Source organism: Microtus ochrogaster, chromosome 4, assembly GCF_000317375.1.
Source record: "Microtus ochrogaster isolate Prairie Vole_2 chromosome 4, MicOch1.0, whole genome shotgun sequence".
NCBI classification, from domain to species: Eukaryota; Metazoa; Chordata; class Mammalia; order Rodentia; family Cricetidae; genus Microtus; species Microtus ochrogaster.
In genome coordinates, this window is record NC_022011.1 from 31,178,728 (window position 1) to 31,206,712 (window position 27,985).

Here is a 27,985-nt window from a genome sequence, read left to right on the forward strand (position 1 = left end):
GAACTCACAGAGATCCGCCTGCCTCTGCCTCCCGAGTGCTGGGATTAAAGGCGTGGGCCACCACCGCCCGGCGATAAAAATTATTTTTAAAAAGTTAAGAAGTAAAATAAATTTGGAGAACTGAGGAAATACACCGAATATTGACCTCCAGCCTCCACACTCATATACATGTGTGTGTGCACCAAACATACACAATAGGAAACACGTAGAACAAGTCATTTGTCTATTGTATGATGTTTACTCTTTTGGCTTTTTGGGGGCCCACCACCCAGCTCCCAAGTAAATCATACACAGAGAAGCTTATTCTCATTTCCTTAGCTTGGCTTGTTTCTAGCCAGCTTTTCTTCAATTGTCCCGTCCACCTTTTCCCTCTTACTGCTTCTTCCCTTTCTTCCGGTATCTTCTTTTCCTTCTTACTCCATGGCTGACAGTGGTTGGGTGGCTGGGTGCGTGGCCCCTGATGTCCTCCTCTCCTCCTTTGCTTCTCCTTCTCTTCCTCCTTTCTCCTTTTACTCTGTCTACCTGCCAGCCACACCTGTCTTTGCTCCTGCCTTGCTATTGGCCATTCAGCTTTTTATTAGGACCATTAGGTGTTTTAGATAGGCAGAGAATCACAGCTTCACAGAGTTAAACAAATGCAGCATAAACAAAAGTCACAGACTTTAAAATAATGTTCGCCAACACTCGCCAGGCACCTTTAATCCCAGCATTCAGGAGGCAGAGGCAGGTGAATCTCTGTGGGTTCGAAGCCAGCCTAGTTTACAGAGCTAGTACCAGAAACAGGCTCCAAAACTACACAGAAACCCTGTCTCGAAAAACCAAACAAACAAAAATTACCCAATACTTGTCTTTTCACAAACCATAGAGAAAGAAAGGAAATTACTGGAAAACACTTGTAGGTCAGGTGGCATCTTGCTGACTTACTTTATGAGCTTTCTACATAGGCAGGGGTGCTGGCTTCCCTGCTTCCGGAGCTGAGAGTCTAGGCAGCGACATCCATCCTTAGTGGGCTGAGGCCCTTGTCTGCTGCTGAAGCATCAGTCATCTGGTTGGGTTGATTCCTACCTTCGTGTCCTTTTGTGTTTTCTACATGTAGAGAATGGTTCGCTTCATCCTGAGGTCAGGTGAGAGGCCCACAGAGGAGCAGTGGTGAGCCTCATCCACTGTGTATCTGTAAACTACGTGTTTTGTTTTCATGAACTTAAGGCTCCAGGCCTTGTTTCTTCGTCCCTTATAGGCTCATCGGAACCTGTCCCAGCTCCCAAACTTTGCCTTCTCAGTTCCACTGGCATATTTCCTTCTGAGTCAGCAAACAGACCTACCTGAGCATGAGCTCACCTCTGCCAGGCAACAGGCTTCCCTCCTGATACAGCAGGCGCTTACCATGTTCCCTGGAGGTATGTGCCATCTCTTGTCTGGGGAATCACAGCCCTCCCCATACATGGAAAGATTGCATTCCCTTAAAGGCCTAAAGACTTGGTGTAGTTTTAGTTAGGTAGCTAATCTACCTACTTCATTAAGCCTGCTATAAGTTTGGTGAGGGATGAGAACAGAAAGAGAGACAGATGTCTTTGGGGTCTTGTTTCAGGATGGAAGAGCACACAGTATGTCAGATGGTCTTTGTTAATAAAGGAAAAAGGTAGAAGTAGTATCTAGAAAGGCCTGAGGCTAGCCCAGAGACAGTTTGAAGGGCATTGGCTTTGGTAGCCAGGAGGAGGCCCTGGTGTACTGCCCAGACATTCTCACAGCCGTGTGGCCACCAGATCTTTCCTAAGAGTGTACACGGAGTGACACTGACAATAGAGTCCTGTGGGGCGACCTCTTTTCAGTTAGACCCAGGATCGCTACCACATTGTAGGCTCTGAGTTCCTGGAGCCTTGGCCAGAACTCCGCCCACCAACCAGACCTGAGCAACCTCAGACCCAGAGAGGGTCAGTTCCATTAGAAGCTGCCTATGCCTTCTGTGGTCTGACAGAGATAGCCCTGCCTTTTCTGCTGGTAGTCCATGTGCTGAGCAAGCACTACCTCCTCACAGGATGCTGCAGCACGAGCTTGTCCCCAGAAAGTCACTGGGAGGACTGTGTTATGTTCTGTAGCTTACCAGCATGCAAGCTGTTTAGAGAAGCCAACACTTTGGTGAACCGTCCTCCATGCAAGAGGAGCCCTGTGTTGATCACTGATCTCATCCTGGTCCCTGCAGAGTTAGCTCTTGCAGAACACAGTCAGCCCCACTCCCTGTAGTCTACATTCAAGTCTGACCTTTGTACAATGAAACATCCAGCCTTAGAGGTGATAGGCAAGTCTTCCTTGGATGCAGATGGAACGAGAGTCAGCAGGACATGCATCCACTTCCCAGGGTTCAGAGGTACCTTGGAGCCCAGTATGAGAGACCCAGCCTAGGAACAAGTTTGTAATGCTAGTTAGAAATGACCCTTGTGGGGGCTGGAGAGATGGCTCAGTGGTTAAGAGCATTGCCTGCTCTTCCAAAGGTCCTGAGTTCAATTCCCAGCAACCACATGGTGGCTCACAACCATCTGTAATGAGGTCTGGTGCCCTCTTCTGGCCTGCAGGCATACACATAGAAAGAATATTGTATACATAATACATAAATAAATATTTAAAAAAAAAAAAAAAGAAATGACCCTTGGCTATCCAGCTTCCTTTACTTTAAGAGCATATGGTGGCTGGGAGCCAGAACAACAGGACTGCAGTATATATACATGGAGCCATTACTTTTCCCCCCACAGCTCTTATGCCATTGCTGGAGTGTTGCAGCGTGCGACCTGATGCAACAGTCGCAAACCACCGCTTCTTTGGGCCAGATGCTGAGATAAGGTAAGGATGTGAGCCTGTAGACACTGTTCCCCTCCCCCTTAAAGGAAGAGAGAAGTCTGTCCTGGGGGCTACTGTCCAGCTGAGAAAGCCCCTAGAGCCCACATCCATGTGCAAGACATCTCACCTTTGCGGGCCAGGTGAGCTCTCATCTCATGAGGTTTGCTCATGCTCTTTACTGTCATTCATTTCCCCAGATTCTGTGCTGTCCCATTTCGCATAAACAAGAAAAAAACACACACAAAAAAAAACCAATATATGTCATGTCGTGGCTCCTGCCCTTCCTACAGGCTCCTAACCAGCAGCTGTAGGCCATTTTTTGGTGTTGTTCCACATATAAAAACACTCATTCTTTTGTTTTTCACATTTCTGTCAAGTGATTTTTATTACTAAACTCGAGCAATACGAAGTGTGCTCAACCCCTCAGGAACCCAGCCCTCGGAAGGTAAAATATCCCAGGTCAGCAGCCGAGGGGTAGCCTCCTTAGTCGAAGGCCCTAGGCTTTTCCTGGATATGCCTTTGCCCACCATGGAGCTCTGCCAAACGTCTGCTTTCCTTGTTCTTCCACAGCCAGCCACCCGCCCTGAGTCAGCTGGTGAGTCTGTACCTTGGGAGGTCACACTTTCTTTGGAAAGATCCCACCACTATGAGCTGGCTGGAGGAAAATGTCCGTGCAGTTCTGCAGGCAGTGGATGCTGGGGACCCTGCTGTGGAGGCCTGTGAAAATAGGTGAGCTGAGCCTGACAGATAAGCCCAAGAACCTAGCTCAGGGAAGGCACCCTGCAGGCACAAGTCCTTTCTGTGTCTCCTCCTGGGTCTTTGTCACACACATGGGACCTCTGATTTCAGCTTGACTGGCTGCGGCTATTTACAGAGATGTGAAGGGGTGGCTATTAGGACCCTAGTGTTTGTTTAGCTTGCTTCTGCTTCTGTGCTCTGTTCCCATAGTTGCTATCATGACTGCTTTCCTTTTTTTCTTTTTTTTAAAGGACTTATGTATTTATTATGTATATAGTGTTCTGCCAGCGTGTATGACTACACACCAGAAGAAGGCACTAGACCTCATTACAGATGGTTGTGAGCCACCATGTGGTTGTTGGGAATTGAACTCAGGACCTCTGGAAGAGCAGACAGTGCACTTAACCTCTGAGCCATCTCTCCAGCCCTTGATTGCTTTTCTTACTCTTGTTGACAAAAATTGAAGCCAAAAGGCAGCCAAAGCAACCTGTTGTTGTTTTCTTTTCTACATGTGGGGTTTTCTGTAACTCAGAGGCTGTTACTGCTGCATTTGAGAAGCAGCGCTTTTGCCCGTTTGTTTGTGCAGTTTTGCTCATGGTCCTCGTCAGCATCCTGCTCTGGGGGCAGCCAGGCCAGGCTGGTTCTGAGGGCTCTGTTCTGCCCTGGCTGTATCATCTCCCTGTGTAGTCAGGTGGTCCGGTGGTACACACGAGGCTAAATTCTAGACTCTCTGAGGAACAAGGAAGAGGAAGTACGATTGCTTCCAGCCCTCTCCCTGCACTGGTTCTCAGCTGTGTCCAGCAGGAGGCAGACCCCCTACAGTAGCAGCAACAACTGACACCCAGGGATTCCGTTGTGGACACCATCTAGTGTCTCACGAGACTACCCACAGCTACCCGCATTTTCACATGGATAAAGGGACCAGCGTGCAGAGCAAGCTAGTAGAGTCTCTCAGAGTCTGCTCTGGCTTCAGTGCTATGGGCTAGTAACACAGCTTCCATCCAAGAGTGAGGTAGGAGGTTTTCCAGAAGTGCAACAGACTAGTCCTTGCTGGATCTTCCCCAAGGTGGGTGTGGGTGACTTGGTGTTTTACACTGTGGGCACCAGTTTGTCAGCCATTGTCTACTCTGGCCTCAGGCGGAAGGTGCTGTACCAGCGTGCACCCAGAAACATCCACCGCCATGTGATACTCTCTGAGATCAAGGAGGCTGTTGCTGCCCTACCCTCGGTAAGAGAGGACTGCTGAAAATGGGGACTTTGTGAGTGCCAGTCACAGTATAGCTAGCTACCCACAGTGTGGCCTGCATGCCAGGCAGAGCTGAAGCTGGTACAGCGGGCTCTTCCCCCTCAGCCAGTTTCTCTGGCCTTCCTCACTGTATTACTGCCCCAGTGAGCCATCTAACCAGGGTGTCAAACTCTCTGTGATGGAGACCTAGCCCTTCCTCACAACCCCTGCAGCAATACTCATGTAACAGCCTTGGCTCTGCTTTCACAGATGTGTTTTCTGTTGGCACTCGGGGGGCGGGGGCAAGGCTGCATCATTTGGTGAACCAGCGGCCCAGTGGAGCCCAGTGGCTCTCCTCCCTAGTCCATGGTCTGTAGTTGGGCCAGTCATTTGTAACATGAATGTAGATGGTAGCACCTATGGAAAATGCCCTCTGTCCTACATCCCACTGATTGATAAAATGCCATCCATGTTCCCCCTGACGATCCTCGGGGACAGTCTGTTCCACCCAGACCTAAAGTTTCTTGAAACAGAAATGGCCACTTCTGCCAGGTATAGTGACTGCCTCCTGGCAGATGGCTCAAGTCTGAGTTGAGACCACTGAAGCTTAGGAAGGCAAAGGCTGCCAGCAGTGCTCCAGAGTCTCTGGTTTTGTCCCCTTCTAAAGGACGTGACCACACAGTCTGTGATGGGATTTGATCCTCTGCCGCCCCTGGACACCATCTACTCGTACGTCAGACCAGAGAGGTACCTACCTGCCTTCCCTGCTTTGTCTTCTCACAAACCCTCTTTAGTACTTTGGGGCTCACTGGGGCTGCCCTTACAGATTAGAAGGAAAAAGACAAACACGGGTGAAAAGGGCCAGTCCACTCAGGAGTAGGGCAAGTAGTGTAACGTGGATCTTCCTCTGAACTCACTAGAGGTCTGCGCTCTGCCCCATAGGTTTTGTAGCAGGTGTGAGAAGCGCAGGGGGAAGCAAAATTAGGAGCCACCTCTGACCTGGCGCACTCCACAGCAGACATCAAACTTAGAACCCAGAGATAGATGTTGAGTCAAATCTGCCTGTGGGCCGGGCAGTGGTGCCGCACTCCTTTAATCCCAGCACTCGGGAGGCAGAGGCAGGCGGATCTCTGTGAGTTCGAGGCCAGCCTGGTCTACAGAGCTAGTTCCAGGACAGGAACCAAAAAGGTACAGAGAAACCCTGTCTCGAAAATTTAAAAAAAAAAAAAAAATAATCTGCCTGTGGGAGAAAGTGACTGAGAAAGAAGAAAGACATACCAGACCAGGAAGTCAAAGTCACCTGCTTTGTGGAAAGATGTGCCCCAGCCAGCCAGAGGGTGGCAGCTGGTACTCTAGCCTGTGCAGAAACGCTCTTCCAAGGGCAGAGCGTAAGGTCCAGTGAGCGCTAAAGGAAGGCCCATGTGACGGAGCCAGGAGAAGGGGGTAGTGGGTCAAGCATTAACATGGAACATGCTTGGTTCACAGGCTGCCGTGTACATGTGGGCAGATTGTAGAGTCTGGTCCTGAGAGAACTCATTCCCTTCCCCCTAGTTCACAGCTGCCCCACACAGTCTGTTTCAAGAAAGGAGCACCGGCCACCTAGACCTTGGCAAAGCATTTGAGTGGAGTGACTCCCATTTAAGGTTTAGATGAAGACGAGAATTTTCACTGGGGTCAGAAATGTCCTGACAGGCAGACATGGCCTTGCTGTCACAGCATCCTGCCCTGCTTTTGAGTCCCCAGAAGGACAGTGTCATGATACTGTGAATGGAGCTGTGCCACAGCCTCTGCGATGCCCAGACCTCTCCTCCTGCCTTTATGTGACTGCCATGCCCTCCCCAGCCTTCAGATGCTGTAGTCACCTTGTCCTCTTTCTGTGTGACCCAGCAGGCTAGGTCCCTAAAGAGCCAGCACTCTGGGACACCACACCTCTCCTGTCCTTGTTGCTGTGGGTGTCCACAGCTATACTCAAGGCTGGTTAGTAGTCATCACTGGCCACCCCAGACCCTGATCGCAGTTTAGTACCCAGAAGCTAAGCCCCACTCAGGCTACCTGTCCCTAGCAGTTAGACTGGGTAAGGACAGCTGACAAGGCTGGGACCCCACAGTGTCTGTTGACCTTTATTTTCTGACCTTTCCAATTTTCAGGCTGAGTCCAGTCAGCCATGGAAACACAATTGCCCTCTTCTTCCGGTCATTATTGCCAAATTACACCACAGAGGTATGTTGATGGAGCATATTGGTCTTTCCCTCCCAAGTTGCTATGGGCAAGTCCAGCTCAGGGTGGAGGCAGGAATGGCTGAGACTGTGCCGTGCTTAGGAAGTGGGGATGCAGCCTGCAGAAACTGCAGCAGCCACCCCCGGGTGAGTAGTGTGAGGCTGAGAGACCATCAGCGTCGTGGTAGGTAGGTTGGCCATGGTTAAAATGCACATTTGGCTTTAGAGCTGCGTCTTCTGGGCAGGGACCTTGGGAGGGGACAGGCCCAATCTTGGAGCTTGAGCTGCCTCAGACTATGAAACCCGGGTCTCAAACCTGTACAGACAGCCCCCACTTAGATATGTCTCGTTGTTCAGGAGAGGCTGGAGGAAGGAGTGGCCGGGGGTCCGAACCGCAATCAAGGCTTGATCAGGCTGATGTTGGCCTTACGTGACATGATGGCCAACTTCCACTTCAACGACCTGGAGGTGCCTCGGGAGGACAATCCTGAGGGCGAGGGGGACTGGGACTGACTGTCCAGATGCTGTGCCCCAGAGCTGTGCAATTATGTTCCTGATTCTTTTCTGGTTGGATTAACCACTTCCCTGAAGTAGAAATGCTGACCATGTCATCTGCCCGTGTCTTTTGTTTTCCCTCTAAATGTGAGTGGGTTATGCTCTGCTGTGAGTGAGCTTTTCCTCCAGTGCCCTCAAACATAGCCCGGGAGCAGTGAGCCCCACACCGTATACACCCTGCTGTGTGCCTCACACTTCCAGAGTTTGTAACTTAATGCATAGAAAAAGGAATTATCTCAGAGTCTTCAGTGCAAGGATCCCCCCATGCTCCTTGCTAGAGGTCACTGAACGTTCCACACATGCTATACCCAGCATGTTTTCAGTGGTGGGGATCAACCCAGGGCCTGGCACATGATCTACCATTGAACGATAGTCCCAGCCTAGGAATTTTATTAGTAAATTTGGAAGGCTGGAGATGTGCCTCAGTTGGTAGACTGCTTGTTTAGCTTGCAGGGAGCTCCGGATTCGATCCCCAGCACAACACAAACCAGGTGTGGTAGTGTTCATCTGTCATCTCAGTACTCAAGAGGTAGAGAGAGGGACAAGAAATTTAGGAGTTTAAGATCATCCTCTGCTACGTAATGAGTTCAAAGCCAGGCTTAGTTACATGAGACCCCCATCTCAAAAGAGAGGTTTGTGACATGGGACACCCAGAATTGAAAGAGATGCTAAGAAGCAGCTTTGAGGCAGAAAACTTTCTTAAGCAGATCAGGAATGCTTTACAGAGGTTAAAGGGTGTTTGATCTAGCTAGGGATGAGTGGGGAGTCCTGACCAAGAACCCCCAGTTCAGTGGCAGGAACAGAGCCCACAGCCAGGCAAGGCCAGAGGTTCGTGTCTCATAAGCTGTCTGAGTGTACAAAGATCCAGGCTACTGAGATGTTATAAGCTATGTCAGGTTTCTCTTGGGCAGCTCTGCCCATCTGTGCCTATACAGAGCCTGGGGGAGGTACTACCATGGTCTCTAGTCTGAGAGATGACCAATGAGGTCCATTCTAAGTTTTGGTCCATTGATTTCTTCCTAGAAGTTCAGACATTGTTTCAGACATCACTGGATGCATCTGGTATGGACTAGGAACAAATAAAGCGTGTTTCAGGGATGTCCCGAGGGCCGTCTAAGTGGCTCAGTGAGTAAAGGAACTTGCTGCCAAGCCTGCTAACCTGTGTTCAATCCCCAGGATCCATATGGTGGATGGAGAGAGCTAACTCCTATAGGTTGTCCTCTGACCTCCATGCATACCTTATGGCATTTGCATGCCTATACAAACACCAAATTAATGAAAAGGGGCCGCATGGTGGTAAAAAGTACTTACTGTGCTCGGGGCTTTTGCAGAGGACATTGAGGACTGACTTGTATCTATCTATAGTCAGCCTAAGTGTCACACCTACTTCTAAGTCAGTCATTTGCAGGGTTCTGTGTTCAACATACGTCCTGGTTGAAGTCACATGTCACATGAATTGGTGCTACATCTCTGGTTTTCTCCAGCATGAATTGGCAAGGCCATGAAGTCTGGATACAGGTTCTACCACTTGTGCTCATGGGTCAGCAGGGGGCTGGGGAGGGCAGGCCTGGGGGGCAGAGCCCCCATCAGTTGCTTCACCTACTCCTGGGTTTGGTGGGAGATCTACACCCAGTCCCAGAGAGGGGTACTGTTGAGATGGTCCTAATTCAGTGTCTGGATCCCAGTTGAAGTTGGAGTGGCCTGTGGTAAGTTTCAGCTAAGGGGAGGAGGGACTGGCTAGGAATGGGTTTGTTTTCTGGAAATGACAAGCAAGCACAGAAAACCTGGCATCCTGCCTCTTCCTTTCAGCAGCTGTAAGTCCATCCAGATGAGGACATGGCATCTGGAGCTGCAGCAGCTATTCTACAACCACAAGGCAATGAACTCCACAGTGAAGAGCCAGTGTTCTAGGAACAGTGAAGCAGAGGATGCCCTAGGCCTTCAGGAGCTTCCCACCTCCAGGCCTGGATCCTGAGAGGCCATTAAATGATCTGCTTCAGAATGTTGCTCAGACTTAATTTCCAACTGAATCCATTTCTAATGGTGATAAATAAAAACCAGTCATTTACGTCATCTGTGGATCATCAGGAAAAGTAACTTTATGAGACAAGAGTCTCAATGTGTAGCCCTCGATGGCCTAGAACTTGTTATGTAGACCAGGCTGGCATCAGAGATCAGCCTGCCTCTGCCTCCCAAATGTTAGAATTAAAAGTGTGTACCACCACACCTAATCTGCATGTCATCTAAGCAGCTTTAAAGTCTGGCCTGCCACCCAGGTGGGGTGGTACTGTACCCCACTCCTCCCACACCTCAGTCTCAGAAAGAGGTGCCTCCTTGTGTGCTCCTGTGCAGAATTGTTGGGTATTTGTGCATTTTCATGTAGTCAGGGAGAGAACCTGTTTGCTGCCTCCCAGAGAAAGTTCAGAGGAAATGAATGACTTTCAAATGAAAACATGGTGACATAGCCTTTTTAACTTCTGTTTTATTGTGTGTATGGATGCTTTGCCTGAATATGTGTCTGCGCCATCTACATTCAGTGCATACAAAAACCAGAAAAGGGTGTACAGAAAATAATGTTGGATCCCTTGGAACTGGAATTGCAACCCCCCCCCTCTCTTTCTCTCTCTCTTCTCCCCACCTACCCCCCCACAGGGTAGTATGGGTTACACAGGGTTTCACTGTGTAGCTCTGGCTGTCCTGGAACTCAGACCAGGATGATCTCAAATTCAAAATTCAAATATCCACCTGCCTCTGCCTCCCAAGTGCTGGGATTAGAGGCATGCACCACCACCTGGCTATAACAAACAATTCTTAGTCACCATGTGAGTGCTGGAAATCAAACCTGGGTCTTCTGAAAGAGCAGTCAGTGCTCTTAACTGACTACAGCCATCTCTTCAACCCCATGCATGGGCTTCTTGGGAACCTGTGAGATCCTCTGTGACCGGAGCCAGAAGGGATATGTTCACACTGTCTGGGGGCCTTGGGGAGCCTCTTGCCCTGTGGGATTGCCCGTTGGAATGCAGGCTGCCTTTTGCTTCATGAAGAGAGCCCCCCCCCCTTAGCCATTCTGCAGGTAGTGTCTCCTACTAGGTAGGTAGTCACTCCTGCCTGTCATTTGTCATGTGCTTTTTCCAGGCCACTGAGTATTATCAGGCTTGGGGTACTCGGCTCCTTCCAGTCCAGACAGCCCCAAGACTACCTTGGTCATCTCCCCACTCCAGCATAGCACAAGCTGACTTTCCCAGCTCTGCTTTACTGGTTCCTTCTCTGAAGATCGTAGTTGTGACTTTGTGATCCAAAATGAATCTCAAGGCATGGTCACCTTCCTCTCAATGCCCCTCAGCAGGAGCTTGCCATAAAGGATGTGGCTGCCTCTGCCAGAGACTGTTCAGTTTTCCCACCTTTGAAGTCAGGCTGTCTGCAGGGTGAACTGTGGTTGTCTCAAAGACTTCATTCTGAAGCCAGAAATACCAGCATCTCTGAAATGTGACAGCACGGGAAGTTAGGGCAGGGGGCACTTGCTCTTTCATGTCCCAGAAGTGAAAAGCAGCCTGCAGCTACGCGATGCCTGGGCATCATGTGGCTTTAGGGGCCAGCCATGGCTTGCTCGTCCCACGCCGTCAGACTTGGGACCCTTCTTGGCTAGAAGCAGAATAAGGCCCATGTTGTAGAAGGCAGACAGCTGGGGTGAATGTGGCTGTGGCAGTGTGAGCCCTCTGAGGCTGAGGACACTCAGGACACCCAGAGTCCTGTCTCATCCTGTATGCCTGTAACAGTACACCTGAAGACATGAACACAGTTTGTTCACCAGTTTGAAAAACAGTTTGGCCAGATCTACTAAATCTAAAGATAGACCTCGTGCCTGCGTTCCATTGGTTGGTAGCATTCAACATAAGCACATGCCTGCGTGTGTCGATGATGTCCAGCAAGACCTGCCAACAGCACTCATCAGGATAAGGTTGGCCACAAGCTGCCAAGTGTCCTGCATGACTCACATGATAGACACCACAACCTGAATGCTTTAGTTACCTGGATAGCAAAGTGACTTTTGGTGTGAACACAGAGTATAAACTGAAAGATGCCATGCTGTGTAATGTTCCACGATCAACAAAACTGATAGTGCTAAGGCCCAACACAACTGATATAAATTGTATTTTATTTATTGATTTGGGAACGTAATCCTGACCATGCTCTAACATTTGTTGGTGGATGCTCACATAGTTCATGTGGACTTCCACAGTGGCTGTTGTATATGGGCACCTTATGACCAGAAGGTGCCAAGGCAGGCGAGAGAAAGAGCAGATGTCTAGCCGGTGCACACCTTTAATACGAGCACTCTGGCAGCAAATCGCTGTCCAGGACCAGCCTACTCTACCTGCGCTACCACGCGAATTCCAGGCCAGCCAGGGTTCCATAATAGTGAGAGCCTGTCTCAGAAAAACAAATAACAAGAATGGGCTTTTAACACTGGTGTCACAAACACTTTAAGTGCAGTCGGGCTAATTCCTGCCTCTAATTCCACTGCTGGCTTTCTTATTTTCTTCACCTGCATGGAAGGTTGTGCTGATAAGAAAGCTGCGGGTGCCATGGAGAAAGCCCAGCAGCGGCTAGGGGTGGGCTGGGGTGGGTTGGCACCACCCCTGCCTGCTGTCCTGACCACTGAATAGTCACATGCCCAGCTACTGCCCACAGAGTCTACTCTGATGTAGTTCCTGGCTCCAGGGCTGCCACGTGCTCCACAGAGGAAATGGGACTTCTGGGAGGAAGGGTTGTGCCCTGGGGAGAGGAGGGATTCGGGAGTGTCAGGGAGGCCATAACTAAAGAATGCTAGTGGATAGCCCCAGGCTCCCCTCTACTCAGCTCCCAGGAAGTGACAAGCTTCCTGCCACACCCAGAACTGTAGCTAAAGGAGGCTTTAGCAATCTTGGGACCTTGAAGGATGTGGAGAGTCGTTAACCCTGCTGTCGTTGATTATCAAAGTTCTCCGTTCAGCCTTGAATTCAAGCTACCTTGACCTCCGTAGCTGAATTAATAATGCTCTATGTACACATCCCCCATTTCAGATAGAAGCGTCACTGCCCCTGGCATGGTGGTGAGGGTGGGAGTCGGGATGCCCAGTTCACACCCGTGACTGTGCCTGAGGCAGAGCAGCATGAGAGGGAGGAGGTCGAAGACAACTGTGGCGCAGAGATAGGTTTGGAGGGCTACAGGGCAGGTCCTGGTGAAACTGGATGCCTGAAAGGGATTTGGTGAGTCTACGGGGGCTTTGAACACAAAGGGAAACGCAGTACCCTGTGCTGGAGTCTGGAGCCAGGTTCTCCAGTTTCTGGGTGCTGCTTATGCCCCCTAGAGGCAGTCCAGGGTGCTGGGGCACATGCCCGTCATGTGGCCACCCTGAGGAGGAGGGGCGAGTTAAAAGATTCAGAGAAAGGCTCCATTCTTCCCCCGACCTCAGCCCACCCTGGCTTGGGGGAGGCAGGGGACCAAGAAACTGGGAGGTGCTAAGTTTAGCAATGTCTCTATCCGAGTCACTTCCCAGGAAGAGGCAGCAAGGGCAGCAGAAGGCTGGGCTCCTTTACACAGGTAGCGAGACTTCATGAGCAGAGCTCAGGGTCTCAGCCAGGAAGCGTCTAGACTCTGCCTGTGCCATGCGAAGGCTGACCTGTCCGGCCGGAAAGAGGGCAAGTGTGAAGGAAAGTTGGAGAGCTCCCAGATGGAAAGAGACAGGGTGTGAGGAGCGTCAGAGACCCCTGATGACACCATGAGCCCAACAGGACACTGGGAGGCTGATACCACCTGGAGCTGAAGGCTCCCCTGACTGCTTCCTACTTCCTGGACAAGACTATGCCCACTCAGGGACCCCAGAAGAGGCTTCTGGGTTCTCTCAACTCCACCTCCACAGCCACCCCTCACCTTGGACTGGCCACCAACCAGACAGGGCCTTGGTGCCTCCAGGTGTCTATCCCAGATGGCCTCTTTCTCAGCCTGGGGCTGGTGAGTCTGGTGGAGAACGTGCTGGTCGTGATAGCCATCACCAAAAACCGCAACCTGCACTCACCCATGTATTGCTTCATTTGCTGTCTGGCCCTGTCTGACCTGATGGTGGGTATAAGCATCGTGCTGGAGACTGCTATCATTCTGCTCCTGGAGGCGGGGGCCCTGGTGACCCGGGCTGCCTTGGTACAGCAGCTGGACAATGTCATGGATGTGCTCATCTGTGGCTCCATGGTGTCCAGCCTGTGCTTCCTTGGTGTCATCGCCATAGACCGCTACATCTCCATCTTCTATGCCCTGCGTTACCACAGCATTGTGACACTGCCCCGGGCACGACGGGCCATCGTGGGCATCTGGGTGGCCAGCGTTTCCTTCAGCACTCTCTTTATCACCTACTACAATCACACAGCCATCCTCATCTGCCTTGTCACTTTCTTCCTCGCAATGCTGGCACTCATGGCCATTCTGTATGTCCACATGCTCACTCGAGCATGCCAGCATGCACAGGGGATCGCCCGGCTCCACAAGAGGCAGCGCTCCGCCCGCCAAGGCTTCTGCCTTAAGGGTGCTGCCACCCTCACTATCCTTCTGGGAATTTTCTTCCTATGCTGGGGCCCCTTCTTCCTGCATCTCTTACTCATCGTCCTCTGCCCTCAGCACCCCACCTGCAGCTGCGTCTTTAAGAACTTCAACCTCTTCCTCGTCCTCATCATCTTCAGCTCCATCGTTGACCCCCTCATCTATGCTTTTCGCAGTCAGGAGCTCCGCATGACACTCAGGGAGGTGCTGCTGTGCTCATGGTGAGCGGGGAGGTGGCTTTTGTTCTCGTGGCCAGGGCGCTGGGCAGAGGGTGACAGCGATATCCCGTGGCCTGCATCCTGCAAGACCACAGGTACTGGTCTCTATTTGTCCAAGGGCGCATTAGATGAACTTTAAAATAGAAACACTAACTGCCTGGGACCAGGAGGAAGGGTAAATGTGACTGCAGGGATCATCCAGGGTAGCTGTGGGTAATGAAAGAAACGGGATGGGAATTCTAGCTCCAGGCAAGGGTCAGGTCACGGGCTCCTGAAGAGACTGTCCCTACCTCTGGGGAGCTTCACCTCTACTCAGTGACTAGCCCCACCCCACCCCCAACTCCTCAGGTCACTCAGGCGGGCCCTCCACTGCCGGGATGAACAGGAAGTTTCTGAATTAAAAGAATGACAAGAGCCGTGAAAGAGCCCTGCTCCTGGTGAGGGCTTCTGAAAGGGGAATTTGTGACCAGGAAATCCAGCCATAGCCATGCAGTAGGCTGTTTAAGCAAGCGAAGCCCTTCCTCAATAAAGGGACCAGCATTGCACAACATGCATCTAGCACTAGAGGAATGGGACTGACCTAAAGACTAGTCATATGGTTCATGGCAATCCCGAGAGGTGGGACCTCTAGCCTCGGTAGAGGCCATTGGCCTATTAGTGGCACAACCTGTGGCTCTGAGCCAGAAAGCCATTGAAATGCGAAGTTCAGATGGAGCCTCATCACTAATTTCCCTAGCTCTGTCTGGAAGTTGCTTCAAGTTTGAGTGGGAAAAAGGTAAGGACAGCAGTCAGGAAGAAGGGAGTCTCAGAAGCCACAGCTGCCTGCCTGAATTAGGAATTCACGGTCCGGAAGCACACCAAACACCCTAATCAGGCCAACTTGGCTTCCTCTGTATTACAAATGCCAGAACAGAGTAAGGAGCTGCAGATTGAGAAGCCTCAACTTTACCTCTCTGGTGACAAGACTGTTCAGGCTCCTTCCAGTTCAGCCATACACTGCCGCAGGACCAGAGTCCCAGGCCCTGGTAGGGCCCACCTGTAACCTCGGCCAGAGCCTGCCCCTTTCCTGGCCTCATTCCTCCAACACCTTCAGCCATGGCACCACTGAGCTACCCTGAGGAGCCTGCAGCATAGCAGAGGTCAAGGGTTGGGGTCTGTTTCTATTCAACATTGCCCTCCTGGGAGAGGCTGGCAGTGCCAGTGCTCTTAGACTGGCTCTCAGGATAGAGGATGGTGTCTAGGAGCTCGAGGGTATCTGAGTCCCAGGGAGTGGCACATGGGGTGAGCCACAGTTCTTGCTGGGAACAGCGGACTCCCCAAGCCCTTCTACTGCTACAACCTGGAATTCCTACTGCAGAGTCTATATTGGGTCCCCCACCGATGCTAAGCACTCAACTGTCCTCCTCCCTGGGGTGACCTCAGTCTGGCCTAATATGCCCTCAACCACCTCTGAGACAGGGCGTGGTGGCATCAAGCCAGACTGTAGCCGCACTATGAGCTCCAGCCTTGCTGGACTGAGGTTGGAAGCTGGTTCCCGGCAAGGCCAGCCTTTGCTGGAAGACAGGACCATGAGTCAGCCTTTATCCTGGCACCATAGCTCTCTGGGGACACGGGGAGCTGGCCTGGCCTGATGTCATCTGACAGGGAGGCAGCCCAGGCCTCCGAATGCTTCCAGGCATCTTCCCTGTCCAGTCAAGGAGACAGGGCCAGATGCTCACCCAGGACTTCTTGAACCAGGCCAGCTGGAAACCAGCTACAAAAAGCCACATCATGTGTGGCTTTTTTGTGGGGGAGGAGCATCTCTTGAGAACAAAAGACCCATTTCTAAACTCAGCGAACTCAGAAGCTTATCCTCAGAGAGGAGCTGTACACAGCCACTGTATCCAGCACACGCCCGTGCAAACTGGACAAAGGCACTGGCAGATTGCTTTTAGCTGATCTTGTGAAATGAATGTTTTTGGACCATCCATGTGTGGTAGTACTGTCTCAAACTCTTCCAGAACTTTTGCCATTGAAAGATCAAAAAGTCCCCACGAGGTGTCACTGGCCATAGATGAATATTAAATCAGTGTTGTATATGAACACATTGCATGTCTTCTGGCCATTTGGCTCTTCCTCCCAATGGGTCCCCTCCACACACAGTCTCCTTACCTAATAGCTCCAGCTCACTCCACGCCCCCTTTTTGCCCTCACTTGTACCAAAAGTGAAAGGGGGGGTACCAATGACATCAGGGACGACTCAGGCAGAAAACATTGTTCAACATCCTCCACCGACTGGCTTGTATCTCCTTAAGTGAATTTTCCACGCAGATATTCATGAAACGGGGTTACTTGCCAGAAACTGTGCATCCTCGTATCCCAGGTACATCTGCACCCTCACACCCACCCTTTGTGGAGCAAGGGACTGGTAGCCCTCTCTCCTCCAGAAAACAGTGACCTCAGAGATCCACCACCCTCCTGACTTGCGTTCTCAGTTCTGCGCAGAAGTATCAAGGAGGCTCCAGCTTTCCCAAGCTCGCACACCCCTAGGAACCCAGCAAACTCAGAGAATATGGGTCTTGATTCTTAAGTACGTGAGAGTAAAAAATACCTTCTTCACAAAGCTGCAGGGTGGGGTTGGGGCAGGGACGAAATGGGGAGGGTAGCTACTGGGGTGGGGCACTGAGGAGCCTGGGCTCTCTATTGTCCCCAGAGCCGAAGGCCCTCCGGTGGCCCCTCCTCCGAAGGCGCGGCCAGTCATGCTCCGCATTGTGCGAGCGGATCTTGATGCGTGGTGCTGATGCTGCAGAGCCTGCCGCATTCTGCGGCAGCGCCCCAGCATTGGTCGGCAACACTGACATCAGCTAGCGAGGGCGGGGCAGCCTCTTATAAGAGGGCGCGGCGGAGGCCACCGATCCTCCGCAGCCCGCTGTCCGCTTGCTTCTCAGCTCAAGCCGTTTGAAGTCAGCATGAGGGAGATCGTGCACATCCAGGCCGGCCAGTGCGGCAACCAGATAGGGGCCAAGGTGAGGCTGAGCCGTCCGGCGTCCTGCGTCCCCACGAGAGCCAGCCCCGGGGGAGGCGGGAGAAAGAAGCTGTTCTGGGAGCCGCTAGCGGAACAAAGGGTAGAGCCCAGCCCCTTGCCCAGCCCCTTGCCCGGCTCCTGGGACCCTGGGATCCCCAGTCAGCTCCCTTCACTCGCGTCACTTTGCCCCGCACCTAGGTTGCTGCGGACAGCTAGCAGCAAACCCTTCTGACTCTCACTTCCATCCATTCTGCTCACCCACACACACCATGGCTCCAGCAGGTACAGTGGATATGGTTGGGGGCGCCGACTGGGCGTGGCCTTCTTTGAGACTGCCACTTAAGCCTTGAGTAAGATGGGTGTGTCGGGCAACTTTGGGTGGGGCTCTCCCCTAAAGCCATAATGACTGTACACGCCCGAACCCCTACTGGAGAACTGGACGGTCTTCAAGAAGTAAGGCCGTCCTCACCTCCTCAGCCTTGCTCAGAGCACCCTCAGCTTCCTTGCCCCACCCTGTTCCTTTGTTGGAGGGGTTGGGCCTGGACTCCTATGACCTTGGTCCAGAACTGGATTCTCCCTATTTTTGCAAATCTCCCACCTCTAACTGCCCCCTCCCAGAGCCTCCCACTGGGGATTGAGCGTGGAACAAAGCCGACTGCAAAGGAAGGCCTGTTTCTCCTCCATTGTTAGGCCCCGACCAGGTGTTGAAGCTTAGGCGGAAAAAAAAAGGAAAGAAAAAAAAAGAGGGGGGGTTGGTGCAGTGACTCTGCATCCCGGCTGTGCTCAGTGAGGTAGCTGTCCTGTTTCCACGCCCTAGGATTCCTTACTCAAGGTCACACAGCCAGTGGGAGACCGCTTGATTCCTGCAGAAACCCAACTTGGGATTGGGTTGGGTCTGGGTGGGTGGGGTCAGCTACCTCCTTCTTCTCCCTTCTGAACTATTGTTTGAGCTCCATATTTGAGATGGGGCTTTGTCCAGGCGGATGCTGGACGCTGGACAGGGCTCGGTGTATAGCTAGTTCCCAAAGGAGGAGGTGGGGTAGACAGGTCCTGGAAGGGAGGGGACCGAAGCAACGATTACCTCTGGAGGCTGTTGCCATAGAAACCGGGCAGGAACAAAAAGCTAATTACCATGGGCTGGGGCGGTCACGTGGCTGACATGTAAATTGCAAGTTTGGCTCTAGGGTGGAGGTTCCTCTAGTTAGGGGGGGAGGGAAGCAGCGCTAGGGAGGCTCCCTAATCACCGAGGAGACAGCTGTTCCTATTCTAGAGAGGAACTTGGGGAGGGGGCTTGCAGGGGAAGCCCAAGATCAAATCAGGACTCCTGGGGTATTCACTGACAGCTGCCCTGGCCTGAAGGGAGGGTGAGCGCGCATTAATGTGGTCACAGGTGCCAGGCCTTCCGCGAACATCTGCGCCTGGACAGGCCGGGGGTGAGTGGGGGAGGGGACCCTTGGGATCCCAAGGCCAGTTGGGTGGTTCTCCCGTGCTGAAGCTGGTGCTGTACTGTGCTCGCACGGGCTCCCAGGCTCCCGTTTAGCAAGGACCTGGAAATCAGGTCCGTCCCCTGACTCGGTCCATCCCAGGAACGTGAGCTTGAGAAGAGGCCCGAGCGCCGGACTCAGCTGAGCTTGATCTGCTTCTCAGCACTGTGGCCCTTAGGTTTCCCCTTTTTTATTCTCTTGAGGCTTTTGTTGTTTTGTTGTTGTGTTTTTTTTTTAATTACATGTTTTTAAATTTTGAATACCTGATCCTTTTTTAACAGTGCAAACAATGAGTAAACTATCTGGGCGGGCGTGTCTTCCTTCCCCATTGTCTCCCTGCGTGGGCGTAGTAGTCAGTACAAGGCCCTCTGACCTAGAAGCTTTCCCAGAGACCTGACAGAAGGGCCCGGCCAGTGGATTGACTCGCTTAGCGTCGGCCCCAGGCCATTTGAACTTCCTTGGCCAGACTTACTTCCTATTTTGCAGCTGGCTTTAGGGCTTTAGCGGGGAAAGTTTTCCCTGCCACCTGAAGCAGCTGAGGGAGTGACCGCCAAGGGCTGGTTTTCTGCTTGTGGGTCCTTGGGTGGTGCCTATCCTGGCACCAAGGGCCACTGGCTTCAGAGAGGCGTCGGGGCAGAGGTGTGGGTGGCACAGAGGCAAGAAGTGTCAGGCCAGGAAGACATGCTTGGGAGCAGCAGAAGGGGTGCATGAGCAATGCATCAGGTCACCGCCTCCTGTGAGTGAAAACCCTGGGCCTGCTGCACATTACACCCTGGGTGTGTGTGTGTGTGGTGTGGGTATCACCCTCCCTTAAGGCTGAGAAAGATGAAGGTTCTAGATGTTGAGTCACTTGCCTCGGATCACACAGTGGATTGGAGCAAGGCAGGAATTTTAGTATAGGTGTGTGCAGATGTGTCAAGGTGGGTGGTAACATGTGCCCCCACCTAGGAGCAGAAATGACTGGGCCACCCTTTTTGTTCCCTTTGCTGGGACCTGGGATCCTAGATTCATTCTCCTATAAAGGGGTCCCCTGGAAAATATCTTTATGGTGCCTTTGTCTACAGTTCTTGTGTGTGCCCCACTGGCTGCTGAGTATCACTCCACCCAAGCAGGAGCCTTTGGAGGGTTTGACCCACCTGAGCACCAATGGGCCTGGCAAGTTCTAGTGGAACTGAATATCTTTGGGGGCTCATGGACCTCCCTGCCAGACTCATGCATCCCAACTCTGTTTGCACTCATGGTCCACTACTCAGCTGTCTTCAGAGGCCCACACCCCAAGAGGGTCAGCACCGCGGACAGCAGCACTATGGTTTGCCGGCTGGAATCTGGAGCCCAACGTTTAGATTGGGCTTGCAACACCTGGTGGTTTCTTCTCTGTAGTGATGCTGCTTGATCTAAATAAGTCTATTCATTTAATTTAAATAAGTCTATTAATTTACTTATTAAATATTCTATGTAGAATATTCTATGTATTCTATTATGTTATTATGTTAGCCTCTTAGTATGTAGCCCAGACTGGCCTTGAACTCATGATCCTCCAGCCTCAGCCTGCTAAGTACAAGGTTTGCAGCTCTGTACAATTACAGCAAGGAATATTTTATTCTGAATTACATTTTATTACTTTTAATCTACAAAAGCAGTTGTTGGCTGGAGATGTGGCCCAGTAATCAGGCATTAGTTTGTTTAGCATGCAAGCGGCCTCGAAGCTGATCTCCAGCAAAGTTAAAAAAGCAGAACCTGAAAACTGCAGAGAACTGAGCATGCTGCTGCACACACGCAGTACCAGTGACCTGAGAGGCCGAGGCAGGGAGATGAAGGTTGCTTCGGCTTGGGTGACAGATCAAGAGCCTTGTTTCAGTTTTGTGTTTCTTTGTTTGGTCTACAGGGTGAGCTCCAGGATAGCCAAGACTACACAGAGAAACCCTGTTTCAAAAATAAATAAATAAAATGAAAAATAATAAAATTAAAGCTAACGTGCACGTGACAAAACTCCAACAGCACCAAAGGGTTGACAGTGAAAATGCTCTTTTTCTCAACCCCAGGACCCCGTCCCAGGATGTCTCTAAAACATCCAAATATAGACAGCACATGTAGTTTGTTTCCTAAGCTGCTTTCAACCCTGAGCAATCTTTTTCTCCACGCGACTCCCAGGTAGAGGTCTTTCGTTCCTCTAGGCCTTTATATTGTTAACTTATCTGCAAGTCTCTCAAGCTCCTAGCAGTGATGAAGGGTGTCGCAGCCAAGGTGGCTGCTGCTGGCCTGGTACTCTGTGTGCCCTGATGAAGTGTCTTCCTGTCTGTAGGCCTTTCCTTCCCGGGCCCCCAGGACTATATAACAGTGATGACTATCTGTTGCCTTTACTCCTATGCTCTATGTGACTAACTGTGTTCGCACAAGACCCTGTTGTCCTGGAGCCAGGCCAGTGTACGGAGGACACGCATGACGAGCATGACTAGCATGACGAGCCCTTGTGCGGCCACTGTGGACTCTGATTCTTACTCCTTGCTCTGTGCTGTCTTGCCTGCTGAAGTGATGGTGGCAGTGGCAGTTCTGAGCACTGCGTTCTTGTGCAAGGGGCTCACTACCTGCGGGTAGCAGCTTGTCAGTCAATGATCCTGGGTGTTGCCAGGCTCCTAGATAAGGCAGGTGCGTGACCTCAGACAAGCCATTATTTTTTTTTTTCAAGACAGGGTTTCTCTGTGTAATAGTCCTAGCTGGCTGTCCTGGAACTAGCTCTTGTAGACCAGGCTGGCCTCAAACTCACAGAGATCCACCCGTCTCTGCCTCAGACAAGCCATTCTGCTGCTGGAGACTCCTGGGGGCTCTTCTGCAGATCCAACTGTGGGTCACACAGCCTGAGGCCAATGACAACATACCAGGCACCCTTGGAACCTGTCTGTGTAAATGGCTTACTCTGGCACTGAGGGTCACATGTAGTGACTAAGAACCCGATGCTGAATCCGTCCGGCTCTACCACCTGCTCTGGGCAGATTTCTACCTTCTGTGTGCCTTCAGTTCCTTTCCCGAAAAGGAGAGATCTGCATTTCCCTACAGGTGCAGCACTGGGTAGAACCTGCCAGTGTGGGCTGAGTCCTAGTCCACCCTGGGGGCCTGGTAATGTTAGCCAGATAATGCAGAGTAGGTATGCATTTTTCATTCTTTTTTTTTTTTTTTTTTTTTTTTTTTTTTTTTTTTTTTTTGGTTTTTTGAGACAGGGTTTCTCTGTGGTTTTGGAGCCTGTCCTGGAACTAGCTCTTGTAGACCAGGCTGGTCTCGAACTCACAGAGATCCACCTGCCTCTGCCTCCCGAGTGCTGTTCATTCTTTTCTAAAGCCTTATGTTGGGTCTAGTAAGGTCCCGAAGTTTTACTTTTGCACTGAGGGCTTTAAGACTTCAGAACGGCAAAGACCTACTAGCAGGGTCACAAATGCCCGCTGAACTCTTTTCTCCTGTCCGTATACAGTTCTGGGAGGTCATCAGTGATGAGCATGGCATAGACCCCAGTGGCAACTACGTGGGGGACTCTGACCTGCAGCTAGAGCGCATCAGTGTGTACTACAATGAGGCCTCCTGTGAGTACCACTCCCCATCCATCCTGACCCTGGCAAGAAGGGCCCCTGGGTAAATAGAGCCCTATAGCATTCACTGACCAAGAACCTAGCAGGTATGACTGTAAATGAGGCACCCAAACCCACAGCATAAAAAGTGACTACCGGGGACTGGAGAGATGGCTCAGCAGTTAAGAGCATTGCCTGCTCTTTCAAAGGTCCTGAGTTCAATTCCCAGCAACCACATGGTGGCTCACAACCATCTGAAATGAGGTCTGGTGGCCTCTTCTGGCCTTCAGGCATACACGCAGAAAGAATATTGTATACATGATAAATAAATAAATAAATAAATAAATAAATAAATAAATGTGACTACCCTGGAGTAAGATGCAAATGTATTTAATGATAGCAATGGCCTTGAGTAGTCCAGGGATGGTCAAGACTTGATCCTACCTGTCTTGGGTGTCCGTCATTACGCTCATGGCCAGGCCAGAGCTTACTATGGATCCATGCCTATAATATAAGTTCCAGCCCTTACTAAGTGCAGGAGACTGGCAGGCTGAGGGCAGGATTCAGAGGGAAGCAGGTTCCCCTAACTCCGCTGACTCCTCTTTTCTCTCAGCTCACAAGTATGTGCCCAGAGCCATTCTGGTGGACCTGGAACCTGGAACCATGGACAGTGTGCGGTCTGGAGCCTTTGGGCACTTATTCAGGCCTGACAACTTTATCTTTGGTAAGTTCCCCTGCTCCAGGCTCTGATGACAGAAACCTGGGCCTGGCAAACCCCAGTCAACAGAGGCAGAATGTCTGAGGGGATTATTTTTCACTGGGACTCTAGAGGGCGAAAATGACTTTCCATATTACAGTAGACATTAGAGGTCCAGATACAGAATTCTGTGTAGGAAATAAATCCCTCTCAACATTTTACAAAGAATAACATATAAAGCACAAGCTTTTGGAATTATCACAGAGTTGTGGGGACAACAGTAGGGACACCAGACTGGGCGGTGGTGGCACACACCTTCACCTTTAATCCCAGCACTCGGGAGGCAGAAGCAGGCAAATCTCTGTGAGTTTGAGGCCAAACCTGGTCTACAGAGGGAGTTCCATGACAGCTAGGGCTATGCAGAGAAATTCTGTCTTGAAAAACAAAACAAAACAAAAGTTTATGGAGGACCCCAGTTTATGAGCACGTGCCAAGAGGTCACGTTGTCCTTGTGCCTATGCCCGTGACAGACACAGGAGGACAGTCTTGCACCTCTCCTTTCAGGACTCTAGCATCTTGAGTCAGTAAAACAGCTCAATAGGTAAAGAGGCTTGTGATCAAACGTGATGATCTGAGTTCAATTCCCGGGATGCAGGCGGTAGAAAGAGAGAACCAACGCTTGTGATCAAACGTGATGATCTGAGTTCAATCCCCAGGATGCAGGCGGTAGAAAGAGAGAACCAACGCTTGTGATCAAACGTGATGATCTGAGTTCAATCCCCAGGATGCAGGCGGTAGAAAGAGAGAACCAACCTCTTTAAGTTGTCCTCTGAGCTTCACGCGCGTGCCAGAGCATGTGCACGTGTAGCCAACACATACATAGTCTCTCTCTCTAAAGAAACAAATGTATCATTGTCTTTAAAGACCTTGGTACTAGACTAGCACGTGACAGTTCTCAGCCAGTCCTCGGTCACAAGAGATGCTCAGGGTTTCGTTTTATTCTGGCTTAGAGGGATGAGGTCACTGAATTAAGGACAGCCTTCATCTCCCTTCAAGGTCTCCGCAGACCGTTGGGAAGAAAGGTGAGCCAGAGAGGAAGGCTGAGCTATTCATCTGGGACATCCTTGGGAGATAGTAAGGCTCTTGTCTCATCCCAGATTCTCCATACCCTGTTCACAGCGTCTGCAGCTGAGATCCCCGCAACTCAACAGTGATGCCCAGGGTAGAATGAGAAGGCACGTTAGCAGTGTGCATTTTACAGACCACAGGGGAACCAACGTACTTCTGGGTGTCTGGCAGGCCCTGCTGTAGACCCTTGACTTAGCCCATCACCTGCTTCTTCTGTCTCTGCAGGTCAGAGTGGCGCTGGCAACAACTGGGCCAAAGGGCACTATACTGAGGGCGCAGAGTTGGTGGACTCAGTCCTGGATGTCGTGCGGAAGGAGTGTGAAAACTGCGACTGCCTGCAGGGCTTCCAGCTGACACACTCGCTGGGCGGGGGCACAGGCTCAGGCATGGGCACACTGCTCATCAGCAAGGTGCGTGAGGAGTACCCTGACCGCATCATGAACACCTTCAGCGTGGTACCCTCGCCCAAAGTGTCGGACACTGTGGTGGAGCCCTACAACGCCACCCTGTCCATCCACCAGCTGGTGGAGAACACGGATGAAACCTACTGTATCGACAATGAGGCCCTCTACGACATCTGCTTTCGCACCCTCAAGTTGGCCACACCCACCTATGGGGACCTCAACCACCTTGTGTCTGCTACCATGAGTGGAGTCACTACCTCCCTGCGATTCCCGGGCCAGCTCAATGCTGACCTCCGCAAGCTGGCTGTCAACATGGTGCCCTTTCCCCGCCTGCACTTCTTCATGCCTGGCTTCGCCCCACTCACAGCCCGGGGCAGCCAGCAATACCGCGCCCTGACCGTACCTGAGCTCACCCAGCAGATGTTTGATGCCAAGAATATGATGGCTGCCTGTGACCCACGCCACGGCCGATACCTGACAGTGGCCACTGTCTTCCGTGGGCGCATGTCCATGAAGGAGGTGGATGAGCAGATGCTGGCCATCCAGAGTAAGAACAGCAGCTACTTCGTGGAGTGGATCCCCAACAACGTCAAGGTAGCTGTGTGCGATATCCCACCCCGCGGGCTCAAGATGTCATCCACCTTCATCGGCAACAGCACGGCCATCCAGGAGCTCTTCAAGCGCATCTCGGAGCAGTTCACAGCCATGTTCCGGCGCAAGGCCTTCCTGCACTGGTACACGGGCGAGGGCATGGATGAGATGGAGTTCACCGAGGCCGAGAGCAACATGAACGACCTGGTATCTGAGTACCAGCAGTACCAGGATGCCACAGCTGAGGAGGAGGGTGAAATGTATGAAGATGATGACGAGGAATCCGAAGCCCAGGGGCCCAAGTGAAGTTGCTCACAGCTGGGGTGTGGGGCCAAATGGCAGCCAGGGCCAAGCCAAGCAGCATCTGTCCCCCAGAGCCATCTAGCTACTGACACTGCCCCCAGCTTTGCTCCCCAGGCTCACTAGGGCATCCTAGGGCTCCCAGGTTAAAGTCCTTCAGTATTTATGGCCGTCCCTGCCCCACATGAGTCCACTTGGCTCTGTCCTCCCCGTTTAGGCCACCTCTGTATTTGTGTTGCTCATTTGTCTCTGTTTTATCACGGCTCCAGGCCTGATGTTTTATGGTTTGTTTTGGTTTTTTACTGAGTTGTGTTTATATTTGGAGGGGGGTATACTTAATAAAGTCTCTGCTGTCAGATCTCTGCCTGGTACTGGAGAGTTCTTTTCCTTTGCCTTTTTCTGCCACTTTTTTTTTTTTTAAAGACAAGAACTAGGCTGAAGCATGTTTGATATAAAGCAGGTTTATTTTTGTTCTGGGAAAGACTAATTTAGAGCTATAAGGGAAGAGGAGGAGTATGGGCAGCCCTTCTCTTCCAGGGTAGTGACTAACACTTGTGGCTAAGGTTTGTGCCTGAAGGGTCCCCTCGGGCATCCCAGAGAGTGAGGGAGGGGAACTAGCGAAGGAAGTTTGCTTGGTTTAAATCTTCATCCCAGAACCCCTGGCACATCTGACTCAGAAAGCAGCTGTTCCTGATCTCCCACAGGGTGTCATGGTCAACTTTCTTCCTGCTGTCTATGCTGAAAGTCAAGTGTTAGCAGCCATATAAGGAAGCCGAAGCCTGAGACTTGAACTGGAGAGATGAGAGACAGGACAGGGAAAACTGTTGGGAAGGCTGGTACGTGGCCTTTGAGAAGGCGCTAGCTGGGGATGGGATCCAACCATATGCTGGCTCCGTGTTCCCCCCAGTGGTGGTTTCCCGTAACTTCAGAATGCCCAGTCTCCGTCACAGAAAGTGACATTGCCTGAGATCCTTGCCCAGCGCTCCCCCACCTCACTGAAGAAGACTGAGAAACCCAGAGAGGCCGACTGTGAGTGTGAACCCCTCCTCCTCAGGGAGAAGACTAAGAAGAGAGACCAACTGTGAGTGTGCACAGCTGGGCGAAGGCAGAACTTCTAAACTGAGCCTCTGCCGCCCATCCTTGTGTTCAAGGGTGTTGTCAGAGCTTAAGCCCCTACCCTCCGCTTGGTGATAGCCTGAGAGAATTTGGTGTACACAGTACCTTCTCACAGGTTCTCTCCGTGTGTGTCAGCCATAGGTACTAAAGAAGAGAGACTGCAGAGCTGTTAGTACTGGCGTCAGACGAGGGCTGCTCCTCCTAAAAGGACATGTCTCCAGTTCTGGCCCTGATGTAGTCTGGGCTCTGGAGGTCGGGCAACACTGTGCTGTCTCCGCTGTGGCTGTGAAACACATTTCCCTGAAACTTAGTGACCTGACCTGAAGTCTAAATTAACAATTTATCCTGTCTTACTAAATTTTTGTTTTTGAGACAGGGTCTCCTTACATCACCCTGGTTATCCTGGAATTCCCTATGTAAACCAGGCTGCCCTTGAACTCACAGAGATCAACCTGCCTCTGCCTCCAAAGTGCTGGGATTGAAGATTGGAAACTAAATTATTTACTTCCTATGGTGTTGGTTGGTACAGCTCCAAGGTCCAACATTCCACTGGGGTGCAATCCAAATTGTCGGTCTCTTCACTCTGTGGATGTGTCTGGGCACAGCTACCTCGTCTTTCCATTGTGCGGTGGTTATCTCCTTGCTCTTCTGTTCTGATTGTGAGGTGAAGGTCTTTGCTCCATCTCCTATGCACTCCCTGCCACGACGGGAGGGGCAAAGGCAACAGATCCAGAAGAACATGGGGTGCAGCTCCAGAGTTGAGCAAAATAAACAGTTCCTACTTACCGGTTGGCTATCTCAGGGCTGTTGTGAGAGAACTGGGGAACTGAACAGCATGGCCACTTTTAGGGAAGCAGTGCTCCAGAGTTTAGGGCAGAAAAAGACACTGAGCTCCAGCTTGGCGCTCAGAGAGGGCACTCTTGGGACCCAGCACTATGCTGGTGGAAGCCCACACACCTGAAGAGGCAGCATATGGGGGTCCACTCATTATTATTATTATTATTATTTTTCGAGACAGGGTTTCTCTGTGGTTTTGGAGCCTGCCTCTGCCTCCCGAGTGCTGGGATTAAAGGCGTGCGCCACCACTGCCCGGCCCACTCATTCTTATTAGGCGGTTTTTAACCTAAACCACCCATTCCCCCCATGCAGGAGGAAGAATGTGCACAGAGCATTGGCACTTAGTGTCCCTATCCATAGCAAAGGTACACCTTCTATCGGGTGTCACTCTCGTCCTGAGGAACCTGTGTGTGTGTATATATATATATATATATGTGTGTGTGTGTGTGTGTGTGTGTGTGTGTATGTATGTATGCATATATATGTATATATTATTTTTTTTTGGTTTCT

General features: G+C 51.3%; 3 protein-coding genes across 6 annotated transcripts in view; all 3 read left to right on the forward strand.

Annotated features, from left to right (window-relative positions):
• The window catches only part of Tcf25 (transcription factor 25), a 34,177-nt gene extending 24,137 nt beyond the window's left edge, over nt 1-10,040 (forward strand). For 2 of the 4 annotated variants that reach the window (XM_005345838.3, XM_005345839.3), the window contains 7 exons: nt 1,238-1,397; nt 2,748-2,835; nt 3,403-3,561; nt 4,708-4,798; nt 5,463-5,542; nt 6,943-7,015; nt 7,369-7,620. In XM_005345838.3, the coding sequence (XP_005345895.1) occupies nt 1,238-1,397; nt 2,748-2,835; nt 3,403-3,561; nt 4,708-4,798; nt 5,463-5,542; nt 6,943-7,015; nt 7,369-7,524 (807 nt within the window). In that variant the 3' untranslated portion in view covers nt 7,525-7,620. Of the gene's footprint in view, nt 1-1,237; nt 1,398-2,747; nt 2,836-3,402; nt 3,562-4,707; nt 4,799-5,462; nt 5,543-6,942; nt 7,016-7,368; nt 7,621-9,375 lie in introns of those variants that run through there. The other 2 variants (XM_005345840.3, XM_005345841.3) reach the window with 2 other exon arrangements.
• Nucleotides 10,041-12,243: 2,203 nt separating this feature from the next.
• Nucleotides 12,244-16,388, forward strand: Mc1r (melanocortin 1 receptor). The gene has a single exon (XM_026778504.1). It carries the CDS (start codon nt 13,411-13,413, stop codon nt 14,362-14,364), a length of 954 nt encoding a protein of 317 aa, XP_026634305.1. The 5' UTR covers nt 12,244-13,410; the 3' UTR covers nt 14,365-16,388.
• Nucleotides 16,389-17,236: 848 nt separating this feature from the next.
• Tubb3 (tubulin beta 3 class III) lies at nt 17,237-25,881 on the forward strand. The gene is made up of 4 exons (XM_026778503.1): nt 17,237-17,362; nt 22,309-22,417; nt 23,016-23,126; nt 24,453-25,881. Exons 1-4 carry the CDS (start codon nt 17,306-17,308, stop codon nt 25,526-25,528), a joined length of 1,353 nt encoding a protein of 450 aa, XP_026634304.1. The 5' UTR covers nt 17,237-17,305; the 3' UTR covers nt 25,529-25,881.
• Nucleotides 25,882-27,985: the final 2,104 nt, after the last annotated feature.

Bases quoted from the DNA above. Each gene is read 5' to 3' on its own strand.
- Mc1r (XM_026778504.1), top strand. From the start codon at position 13,411: ATGCCCACTCAGGGACCCCAGAAGAGGCTTCTGGGTTCTCTCAACTCC.
- Tubb3 (XM_026778503.1), top strand. From the start codon at position 17,306: ATGAGGGAGATCGTGCACATCCAGGCCGGCCAGTGCGGCAACCAGATA. The intron at 22,418-23,015 runs GTGAGTACCACT...CTTTTCTCTCAG, and splicing joins GTACTACAATGAGGCCTCCT to CTCACAAGTATGTGCCCAGA. The intron at 23,127-24,452 runs GTAAGTTCCCCT...CTGTCTCTGCAG, and splicing joins GCCTGACAACTTTATCTTTG to GTCAGAGTGGCGCTGGCAAC.